This window comes from Panthera leo, chromosome D2, assembly GCF_018350215.1.
Source record: "Panthera leo isolate Ple1 chromosome D2, P.leo_Ple1_pat1.1, whole genome shotgun sequence".
Taxonomy (NCBI): Eukaryota; Metazoa; Chordata; class Mammalia; order Carnivora; family Felidae; genus Panthera; species Panthera leo.
Genome location: NC_056689.1, coordinates 70899284 through 70911517, shown reverse-complemented (window position 1 = coordinate 70911517; position 12234 = coordinate 70899284). Strand labels below are relative to the sequence as shown.

Genomic DNA, 12234 nt, shown 5'->3' with positions numbered 1-12234 from the left:
CTCACCGTTCCCCGTTTGAGGGGTGGCTCAGGGATCGAGCAGTGTTCACAAGGCCTGTCTGGATTATTCACTGTAGGCAGAAAAAACTGCCACAAGCCCACGGAGCCGAGGGCTGGGGGAGCAGTCATTTACTCTCTCCCGAGGGAGGCCCCGTGGCAAGGATGCCCACTCCACTGAAGCCACGGCCTGAGCTCTTCACCCGTGCAGGTTGGAAATTGGTATCCTTGAGGCCGCCATGTGACCGTAACCTTTTCCAGGAGCGTCCCACGATCGGGTAGTGTTCGGCTCTGTTTCCATGACGCCCCAATTTCCTCTGGCCGTCCCGGTGGCATCTGCAGTCAAAAGAGAATCCTACTCTTGATCTCCGGTGAATCCCGGTGATGTTTGCATCATCAGAAACGACGCGGAGCGACCACACGAGACAAATGGAGGCTGACAGTGGAGGGGACGGGCCCGAAAAGCAGTGAGCCTTCGGGCCTGTCCTCCACCCGCTGGGCTTTTGAAATTGTTAGCTAGGAATTTTGAAGTTGTGAATGTACCGAACAGGGTGATGGTTTACTCCATGAACGTAGCCCCCCCCCCCCCTCCATTTTTTAGTTAGAGTTCTGAAGACGGGCGTGGGAACATGCACGCAGACGTGCCGAGTTCTCTTTCAGAGGACCTTAACCTAAAAATTAGAGTAGATGACAAACAGAACTAACATTTTATGCTCACGTTTTTTATTTCCCCTCAAAGAATCTCATCCCATCTCTGGAAAGTACAAGCATGTGATAATTTTTATTCGTAGCTTGGAGAATGGCAGAGGGGTTGTTCAGGAGATTGTTATGCAAGGCAGCGGATGTGAGTGTCCTAACCAGTGCTAACCAGCTTTCGATACCCTTCCCGAAGTACATGCTCAGTCTCGAATATGCATGGTCTCAAATATCTGGCATTCTCCCTGTACGTAAGGCACCCGGAGCGCTCACCCATGGCAAGCAGGCCACGGGAAGCACAGTGGGAAATAAGGCCCATTGGAACCAGTGCTGAGCCCGGTGCCGAGGGCCATGGCATGTCTATGGGCCGTTCAAAGCCATCATCCAAAGGCAACTAGCGGAGATTCGCAGACTCTCCAGTCTGATGCTTTCGGGGTGCAGGTCTGGGCTGGTGCCAAATCCATGGAGAAGAAAGGCAAACGGTCTGGCTCCTTTGAATTTCCTGTTCAGATCCTGGTCATGAACATGGGAAAAACACACACACGGTACTAGGTAGAGGAGAGGGCTTCCTAACCCTGAGAATCCATAATAACTCCCCGCAGAATTCTGTGAGTGCTGGCCTAGGGATCAGAATTGGAAGTTTTCAATGGGTAAATGGTCTGTATTTATGAAGATTATGGGCCAAGTAACTGAAATTCCTTGAGCATATATGACACTCCGTTTAAAAGAATGAAAGATAGGGTTTATAGGACTTGGAAAATGGCTTGCCAGGCCTGCCTTCAGCTTTCCTGAGGAAGGCTGACAAAGTGTTGCTATTATGGCCCATGAAAACGTGTTTTGTTGCACGGTATTGTTTTCCAAAGACAACAAGAACCTTCACTTAAAATAGCAGGTCCGAGGCTGCTCTGGCTTGTGATGTTTCCATCGTGGCCATCGAGACCGCAAAGGGCACAGCTGACCTAAGCAGGGACATGAGAGATTATGGAAAAGTCCGATTCAAGGTGACATATTAGGCAGCACATCACCTCTTAAAATAATTCATTTTTAGAGATTTGAGATGTAAATTACTTATGGCATTGAGACCCCTTTGGCCACAGAGTGGCAAGTACGTTGTACCTTCCTGAACTTTCCCACATACCCCCTGCCCCCGCCAGTATTTATCTTATGACTTCATACTGCTTTTTGGTTACTGGCAGCATAGAATTTCAAAAGTCAGAAAGTGCTTTTTATTTTTTTATTTAAAAAAAAATTTTTTTTTAACGTTTGTTTTTGAGACAGAGACAGAGCATGAATGGGGAGGGTCAGAGAGAGGGAGACACAGAATCTGAAACAGGCTCCAGGCTCTGAGCTGTCAGCACAGAGCCCGACGCGGGGCTCGAACTCACGGACCACGAGATCATGACCTGAGCCGAAGCCGGCCACTTAACCGACTGAGCCACCCAGGCGCCCCCAGAAAGTGCTTTTTAAAACCGATTCTTGAGAAGTGCTTAGCCTAACATGCTCACAGTTTCACCTTGTGTTTGGGCCTCTCCCTGCCCTTTCTTACGGTGACCCCACACCCATGGTATCTGCCATGACATGCTAGAAAAGTCAATTGTGGGCTCATTTCTGTGACTTGGTTGTTTTTCCAAAACTGGCCTGTGGACAGTCAACATCCGTCTACTCAGAGAGGTCTGGTCTGGAACGGGACCACACTGAACAGCCTAGACGATGAAAGGAAATCAACATTCCACCCTATCCATGTGTTCGATTGACATTCCTGTCACTACTCAGTATAATGTGCCCTTTTTGGTCAAGGAGAAGTGTTTTCAAATACCCAAATCTTCTATATCTTAAAGATGTTAAACCCTAGGCTAACTCTTAGTTTTAAAAATAACTTCAGGAGAATCTGGATGTTTTCGTTTTGTAATCTATGGGTTACAAACTGAAGGGTCTATAAAAAAAAAAAAAAGGCCAGGCTATTAACACAGATTTAGTCAGTGTCAGTTCAAAAGTGACAACAGGTGGCAATTGACATTTAGACTCTGTGGAGGGATGGAAACCCTAGCAAAGTGAGCCACAGGCCTCCAAAGTGTTATTCCCGTGAAGGAACCCACGTGTCAGAGGCTGACCCGACATGTGTTAAAGGCTTGTGTAGAAGGCAGCTTGTTAACCTAAGAGAATCAGGTCACTCTTCTGTTGCGTCCCCCCTTTTCCTCTGTTTTGGATAGAACAGCTGCTCTCTAGCTTTCTGCTGTTACCATGTTATCACACAGATAATGAGAAATCCGTGTCCTGTAGGAACAGTTGAATGACAAGATCCAGCGTCATCAAAATTCAGGATCTGAAGGTAGCCAAACTCTGGAACTTAAATTTGGTTTTTGTTTTCTTTTTCCCGGAGCTCTTGAGTCCTGGCCCAGGGATGAAGTGCCTCTAGTTAGCAGTCTATTAAAAGGACACCACTTGAATATTTTATAGGGTCTCCAAAGCCTTACTCTACTTTCTAATAATAACAATCTAAATCTGAAATGATTTTGCTTCTGTTTATTTTTCCTCCCCGTGTATAGCCATGAACTTGTGTGCTAATCTTCGGTGATGACAAATCGAGTTTCTTGTCCAGTATTATTTTTAAAAAAGGATTCCAGGGAAAGCTTGAATTTTCTGGAACTTACATGGGCAGCAGTTTAAATACTTGAAGGTGATTTCCTTTCGTTCTTAATTAAAAAAATTTTTTTTCAGTAAAGGAAAGAGATACTCGGAACTGACTCAAAATACTTGCGGACATTTTATTTATTATTTTTTTAAGTTTCTTTATTTATTTTGAGAGAGAGAGAGTGAGCTCAAGCGGCAGAGGAGCGGAGAAGTAGACAGAGAATCCCAAGCAGTCTCCGCACCGTCAGCACAGAGCCTGAAGCAGGGCTCGAACTCAGGAACTGTGAGATTGTGACCTGAGCTGAAATCAAGAGTTGGACACTGAATCGGCTGAGCCACCCAGGCGCCCCTCCGTGGACTTTTTATAACCTCACAGGATCTCAGCAAGCATCAGTTAAATTGGGAAAGTCTTTTTCTGGTCCCTTTTATGATTTACATCGTTTTCACAATAATTCTCCACTTACACAGGCTTTCCCCTCCGGTGAACACTTCGTATTCCAGTTCCCCCCTGGCTGGTTTTGCCCACTGATAGCACAAGAGACTAGAATCAGGAAAACAAACCTGTGATTGGACGTCTAGGTTCTGAGAAGCCCCGCCCACTGTAAAGTCCTGGGTTCATGTGCCTTTGCAAATAGAAGATTCCCACTGTGCAGTTAATCGGACACTGTTGAGCTGTGTGGCTGCGTGAAAAGCCAAGGGCCACCCTGGGCCTTCGTCGGCTGTGTGTAAAGTGAAGCGTTTGCATCACATGGGCTTGAAGGTCCCTCCGGCTCTCAAATGCTCTGTGATCTGTAAAATCCAGATAATCACCGCCCTTCTAGGTGAGCGTGAGCCCTGAGAGGGGGTTGAGAGAACAGACGCACAAGACCTTTCAAAAGTTACGAGCTGAACAATAACTACAATGATAGTAATGTTAATATGATGATAATGATGGATCCAGAGAAACCAAAATGCCTCCCCCAGAGGCTGACAGTGGGCCTTGCCTGTTTGTTAAGGGGGAGATGAAATGCAGGTTTTGTGAGACTGTTGCACCTTTGAGAACAGACGCTGAGTGTTTACGTGTGCCCACACTCTCTCCAGTCTTCACGGTGGCCCAGGAAGGCGGGTGCTGCCAGCCTACCCATTTTCCAGAGGAAGAAACTGATGGCCAGTGGATACCTAGCCTGCCCAAGGTCCCTTGGCTCAGCGTGCGAGCTGGACTTCCACTCCACGTCTCTCTGCCTCCAAAACCCTTGACCGCTGGGACAGGCACAATTTGTGTGTAGAACAGGCCAAAGCACACATTGGACACAACAGTGAACAGCCTTCTTTTTCCCTATCATTACTTTTATTATCCAGAATTCCCTTTCCCACCCTTGATCGTGTCTTAGATCCCATAGCTTTCTGGTCACTTTCGGCTCCTGGAAGTCCTCACCTATTGAAAACTCGATTCTCTCATCCATCCCAGAGCCACACCTTTTCCCAGCTCAGATCCGACCCAAACCGGAGACCTACAGTGGGCATAACCTCTTCTTTACCTCCTTCTATACCTCCTTCCTATCCTGTGGCTCTTTGGGGACCAGGCAGGGGCAGGGATTTGGAGGTAGAAGGGACAAGGTGTTAGAAATCTGGTATGGTCATGCTTCTGTCTCCGCTAACACGGTTGGAGACCTTTTTTTATGGGGTGCAATTTGAGTTCTTGAACAAAAGCATGCAATTTCTGGTTAGCCTCTTGCAACAAACTCAGGTCCTGCTGCCTAGTGGTCTCCTAGCCTCTTACTAATGAAGTCCCCCACCCTCCGCAGACAGCTTTCTCCTGTGGGTTCATTCCAGATGCTTGGGCGTAGGCACCAGCCACAGGACACGAGTGCATCCCCAGGGAGCCAAATGGTGGAAGTGTATGCCAGTCCCACTCCAGCCTCTCCTTAGCCTGCCATTCGGGGGGGCTCCAACCAGCTTCCTGCTTTCCAAATCTTCCAAATTCATCAGGCTCTAGGTTTTTTGTTTATGAATGCTTCCAGGCTCCGGGACACCCCAATCGGTTTGTTCTAAGAACTCTAACATCAAGCTTCTCTCGGACCCACAGCAGCACTAGAGCCTGAGCTTTCCCACTCAGTAAACATCTAGGTCCTTCTCCCCGGGGCCTCTAAATCCCTGTCACAGCAGAGGGGAGAGAACACCGCCACACTCCTGCTGTGTGGACAGCTCCCCGCTGACTCCTCTGTGCCTTTCCAAATCTCTGATTTCAGAGGTAGGTGGGTAATAGGGGTTGGTAGTCATCAGTTGGATCCTACTGTCTTTTGGAAAGTCCTGTAGGGATTCCTGGCACCCTTCCTTGGGAGATGGAATATTTATCACCATCGTCTTCAGCTCTGAGACCGTGGCCCAAAATGCCAAGACACTAGGAAAATTCCCATTCTGTCTTCTAAAAGTTTTGATCCCAGCTGCGTAGCTACTATGAATGGCAATGTCCAGCTTCGTTAATGGTTCTGGGCATGACTGAAGCCGGCAGGCCTAGGAAGGTGGGGGTGGGGATTTCGTTACCACATGGTTTTCTTTCCTAGACCTCCGTGTCCTCAACCGTCATCTCCAGAGAGGCATCTTCACAGAGTAAGACGTCTTTGGGGCCCTTACTTTTCCCAAGTGAGGAATTCTTGAGAAGACAGAAGTAGTTCTCAAGGAGATCAGAGGTACCCAATCTGATAGGACCTTAAGTGCTGCCCAAGTGATGACATCTTTTTCAGCTTGGGAATGCAAGTTTATTTTCTGAGAGCCATTTGTCACCTTCTCCGACTTCAAAACTTTTGAAGCCCAGGTGTCCATGACCCTATGCCAAAAAAAAAAAAAAAAAAAATGGAGAGAGAGAGAGAGAGAGAGAGACAGGACCCCTGTTCTCAAGGATGTTTATTGCCTTTGAACAAAATGATACAAATATGGAATATGGAACGAGGTGTGTAGTTGGATGTTAGTTTAACATGGACATAAGTAGCCAAATTCTTACTCTTCTCTTGGCTCTTATTGCCAAGAATGAAAGGCTTGGGGCAGAATATTTACAGTTGGTTTTTTTTTTTTTTTTCTATTGCCACGTTTGGTCATTAGTTGCTTTTGCTGGGATATTGGCGAGTTGCTAGAGGATTTGAATTCCTTGATGCTGCTTCACATTCACCTATTTCTGACTTTGGCAATAATTCCAGCGCCAATCACCAGCTTTCTATATTTATCGGCAGCTGCTTCAGTGATGTGGAAACAATTTTCTCAACAGCTGAAAAACATGAAGATACAGAGTAGGACATTTTGTTCTTTATAAAAGAGCTTAGTTGGGATGAGCATGGGAGAAGGGAACAGTCCAGCACGAATCATTTTGTCCCTGCATCTTTCCCACTTTGCCCATCAGGCCATGTGTGACATCAGGCTTAAGTGGAGAGTTTATGGTTTTGCCCAGAGAGGAATGAATGGGTAGCCTCTGTGACAGGTACCAGAATCCTTTGAACCAGATGATATGAACCAGTATTCTACTTTCTAGAAGGTGGTCTTTGATTTGCTTGATTTATGACTTAAGGTTTGGGATGAAGGAGGCTCATCCCCAGCCTCTGTTTCCAGCCCAGCTTTACCAGCTGCCTGGCTCTAGGCATTCGGCATTCGGTGAATGCTTTTCTACAGACCATTATCAAAATCAGTTCCAGAACATCTGCCTTCCATGGGACACTGCAGGGCACAGAGGATCTGAGAGGTATGGGACACCACCTGTGAGGTCAGAGGCTTCCAGACTGCAAGGTACTTGGACTAAATTGATTGAATAATAAATGGTACCAGGTCTCCGTAGCCCTCACATGGTGCCTGGTTCATCCAAAGCCCTCCACGCAGAATGATCAGAGAGGTCGCTGTTGCTCTCGAATTGTGTCTCATCTGCTTTCAGAGCTCCGAGACATCTAGGCATTAATGCGTTTGCACAGAGAACAAGACTTAGAACCCAGAAACGTGGTTTCTAGTCCCAGCTCCGCTCCTACTAAGGAAAGGTGGAGCCACGTTGAGAAGCTAACATGAACCGAGGGTTCCAAGTGTCGTGCAAAGCACATCCCAGTGCAGGGTCTTTGTCCTCATTGCAACCTAGGAAGAGGGCCAGCATTTCACGGATGAAGAAGGGAGTGTTCAGAGACTGTCACTTTCCCAAGTTAACGTCGAGTTAACGTCGATGCCAACTCCAAAGCCTGGACTCTTACCATTCCAGGCCTCCCATCTCCCAAGATCTCAGCGCTGCGCAAGAGGAGACCCCATATGGCTCCACCAACCCCCCCCCCCCCTGAGCCCAACTGTCTTCAGTTTGTAGAATTGAAAGCCATCTCTAAAATTTATTTTCTGAATTAAAAAAAAAAAATCTACCAAGCAGCAGCTTCCTTGGTACTTTAAATCTTTACTGCCACCTAGTGGACGTATCTAATCAGAGGAATGAAAAATTCAGTTCAACTTGGATTAAAAACTGTCAATTCATCTTAAACTCATCCTGTGCTCCTAACCTTTAAAAATTGTATTTATGGACAAATATCATGGCCTCCATTTTTATCCTTGCAGTAAACTACCAGGAGTTTCCGGGAAACCTATAAACTCCTCTTGCTTTAAAAAATAATAATAATAATCCTTTGTGATCATATAATACACATTCAGCTAATAATGGGCTATACTTACAGAAATGCTAATCTGCAATATTTAGAACTTGTATAGCAATTATGTTTTTAACTTTATAAATATTTGCTTAACTTTTTTTTTCTTTTTTACATTCTCAGGGTAACAAAAATAATAATTCAAACAACACAGAGGATGTAAAGTAAAAAAGTCCTTCTCCACAGAAGGAACTATGTTAGGAATTTCTTTTTTTTTTCCAAGAAATGTTTTATTTCATATACAGGCATGTGTACAAACACGTACAGTTTGCTAATTTTTTATAAAGGAGCTTCTGTTACGCATACTGTTCCACAGGTTGCCTTTTTCAACTTCGTCTGTTTTGGACACGTTTCCATGTCAGACACACATCAACCTCATTCTTTTCAATAGGATATAGTGTTCCATTACGGACTGTACTATAATTAATTTCACCAGTTCGTCATTAACGTCCATATAGGCTATTTTCGGTTTTGTTGTTATAAAAGTGCCGCAGGGAATACGTTTATTTTCTTCAGGGAAAACATACACGCCAGACACACATGCACGCACGCTCATTTGCAAGCGTATTTGTAGACTGAAGTATTAGACGTGAACTTGCCGGATCCAAAGGTGTGTTAATACCCACTGGCCAAGATCACCAGAAACACGCCTGTAGTCACAAAGATAAAGGAGGAGAGGAGAGGAGGAGGAGGACGAGGACCAGGAGGAGGAGAAGCCCAGTTAACTGAAACTGCTCCAAGGGAGAACACAGGGGAATGGCGAGCCATCCCCGGAGGACTGTCATAGGGTGCGAGCTCTTGCTGAGTGGTAGCAGGGAGGAGTCGGGGCCGCGGGAGCAGTTCTGGGCCGTGTACCAGCAAGATGCCGAGGCAGGTCAGTGGGCATCTCTAAGTTTTTCTGGGAGGAGGGAGAGTTAAAGTAGGGTCAGGAGTGTCACCAGCAAAGGAGCAGCAGTCACACGTGTAGTCGGAAGAGGGGGGTGTTTCATCGTTTTGTGTGCCCGAGTGGCCTTGTCTGGGCATCGCTTCATTCCATGGGTGTTTCCTACAATCAGCTGGGGACGTGCTGGCCAGTCTCCCAGCAATGCGCCGTTTCATTTGCTCAGATACATTGACTTTAAATGTCTGTGGACGTTTATGTTGCTTTTCAAAAAGGTTGCATTAGTTGACGTTCTCCTGGGTTCTTTTAAATGCTCAACTTCTCTAACAATGAAGTATTTAATAATCAGAATAATGGCAATTACAAGACTGGGAAACGTTTATAGGGCCACTTGCCATGTGCCAGCCGCTGCGTTAACTCTATTATTTCATCGAATCCTCATTGGAGGCTTGAGACACGTGTTAGTGGCATCCTGGCTTCCATCCGAGGAAACCAAGGCTTAGAGAGGGGGAGAACCGGCCCGGTCACGTGGCTGGCCAGCCAGCAAGTTGCTGAGCTGGGTTCAGAACCAGACCTTGCTCCTTCCAGAGCCCACGCCCTTTCCCACAAAGAAACACTTTCTCCTTCCTCTGCTTCACAGGAGCCTGCCATGGAGAATTTAAAGCTAGGGCATTCAGAGCTGTTAAACTGATGATCACAAATCTTCCAAAGTCTGGTTTAGGATGATAAGGAAGTCGAGAGGCCCATTTACAAGAATGAAATTCATGGGCTCCTTTCCAGGAATCACATATATATTGTGAAGTGAGGCATCCTGCCTGAGATCTTTAGCTTCTCACACATGCCCTCAATTAATAAAGGCCTATGAGAGCTTCCTGAAAAATCACGGCCAAGACAACGTAATTAAATATCCTCTGGGCCAGCTGGAGCTCAGAGGGTATTTACATAATCCCCAAGGAAATAAACGGATGAAGGACATCCCTCCCCGTGGATCCACTGAGGTTCGTGAAGGTTCCGTGCTATGTGAGGATGGCAAGGACTTGGTGCAGGAAAGAGGGGAAGGACGTGGTGCCTCGGTAAATATCTGTTGAGTGTGGGACGGGCGCAGGCTGGGCTTCAGAGCTGGCCCGCGTGCGTGGACTTAGCGGAACAAACGTGGGAGTCACTGCTGGCTTCTGCTCTTTTCCAGATTGTGCTGGCTGTGGAAGGGACATCAAGAACGGGCAGGCGCTGCTGGCCCTGGAGAAGCAGTGGCACTTGGGGTGCTTTAAATGCAAGTCCTGTGGGAAGGTTCTCACCGGGGAGTACATCAGCAAGTAAGATCGGGGCACAGGCCGTGGGATCCTTCCAGTGGGGCCTGCTCTGGGGAGGGGAACCCCCACCCCACCCCATTGGACATAAAGGCATTCACACCCCATAATCAATAGGAACTTTCACTGTGCTACGTTTTTGGTTTTATAAAAGGAATTTTATTCTTCTGCCGTCCCTATAGTTTGCCTACAATGAATTTAATGAGATGTCAGTCACTGCCTAATTTAACGAACAAAACTGACATAATGTTACACTGTATGTTATAATCAATTCTTTAGTAATTTTGCTTTCCCTAACCTTTTTTCTTTTCCTATTTGGAACTAGTAGACCTTGCTCCTCCTCTGGTCTTGAATGTATTTGACACCTCTCCCCACCCCGCCCTGCCCTAAAAAAAAAAAACAAAACACACAGGGTCTAAGCACTGAGCCCATTGGGACCAATGCATAATCCAACCCACCAGGGAACCGGTTCGTGTTAGAGTCAGGTGCTGGTGTAACAGCTAAAGTGAAGTTTTATTTTGTTTTGTTTTTATAAGGTAGCTTGGAGAAACGAGTTACAGTGGTTACCTTTCTTTTTTAAGTTTGTAAAATTTATTTTGAGAGAGACAGCGGGGGAGGGGCAGAGGGAGAGAAGGAATCCCAAGCAGGCTCCACACCATCAGCGTGGAGCTCGACACGGGGCTCGATCCCACAAACCACGAGATCGCGACCTGACCGAAACCAAGAGTGGGACGCTCAACTGACAGGAGCCACCCAGGCGCCCCTACAGTGGCTCCCTTTTGATTGAAGGAGGGAAGAATGAGTGGGGGGGGGGGGGGGGGGTCCGAAGGCAATGAGGGAAAATTTATTTTCCTCACTAAACCTTTCTATGCTTAAAAAATATTCTCCAACCAGGTAAATATATATCCGCTCTTCAAAAAAATTTAAGAATACAGTGAAACAAAAAACAAACAAAAAAGTAGCGGGGGCCCCACCGCCTAGAAATCTAATTCTGTAGTCCTGGGTGAAGCTGAAACGCCTGTATCAGAAGGAAAAAGCTTCACAGATGATTCTGACACACAGCCAGGGTAAGAAGAAAGAGAAAAATGCCCAGCTGTTAAGCGAACGCAGAAGGCTGTGCGGGGGGTAGGTCATTGAGATGTCTACCGTGGTGCTTCTGAACTTTTCCACTCAAGGGCACACATAGAAAACAGTATTTTTTCTGTGCTCAGAGGTAAATAAATAAGGAGGGTTGGAGAGGCTGAGTGAGAAGGCCCTGTGCCCCTGGGGCCTCCTGAGGGCTGAGGACTTGGCGTCCCAGGCTCCGGCCTGTGAGCTCCAGGAGGTGGTGGGGGGAGGGTGCACGCTGACACCACGTCTGAAGCCCATCTGGCCTGGTGGTGAAAGAGAATGGCGCCCGTGTTTTGCTCGTTGGGTCCGAGACAACAGGGAAGCAGCCGTGGTAATCATGTGGCGGTTTGGCCGTTCTTTCTGTGGAGCCCAGAGAACCACAGCCGTCCCTCCGCGTCGTGTGGCTTCGTGCACTTTGATCACGCCTGACCAGATCTCCCGGCCTGTGAATGCTGGGCGGGAGAGCATCACGCCCTACCACCTTCTGTGGAAAAGGGCCCCGGGAAGTGTGGGTCTGGCGTCTTCCGGGCCCCTCGGCCCTCTCAGGACCTGAACTCTTGTGTTGCAGGGACGGCGCTCCCTACTGTGAAAAGGACTACCAGGGGCTCTTTGGGGTGAAATGTGAAGCCTGTCACCAGTTTATCACAGGGAAAGTCCTGGAGGTAAGTGACACACGGGATGCCTTCGAAGCTACCATCGTCTTCCTCAGAGGTCGGCAGAACCACAAAAGAGGCTCTTCCACCGTTTTGTTTTGTTTTGTTTTTTCTTTCATCTTTACCCGTGGAGGAAAGAAAGTACTGGGAGCTGACTGATCTCTTCGCGATTTAACGTGTATTGCCTTTCAGGTGGTTGCTGCTAATTGTTCATGTGGAAATTGGAGAGAGGGACAATTTATCAAAAGAGATAAGGGGACTATTAGGAACTATGTAGAAGGAAGAGGTATATTAGACTGGTTTTAGGAGTCAGAAAATGGGAAA

The 12234-nt window shown here is 47.1% G+C and overlaps 1 protein-coding gene across 1 annotated transcript in view; it reads left to right on the top strand.

The window, feature by feature from the left end:
• ABLIM1 (actin binding LIM protein 1) overlaps positions 1 to 12234 on the top strand; it is a 158600-nt gene that overhangs the window by 54135 nt on the left and 92231 nt on the right. The window contains 2 exon segments of the mRNA XM_042908656.1: positions 10027 to 10153; positions 11826 to 11919. Of these exon segments, the coding sequence (XP_042764590.1) occupies positions 10027 to 10153; positions 11826 to 11919 (221 nt within the window).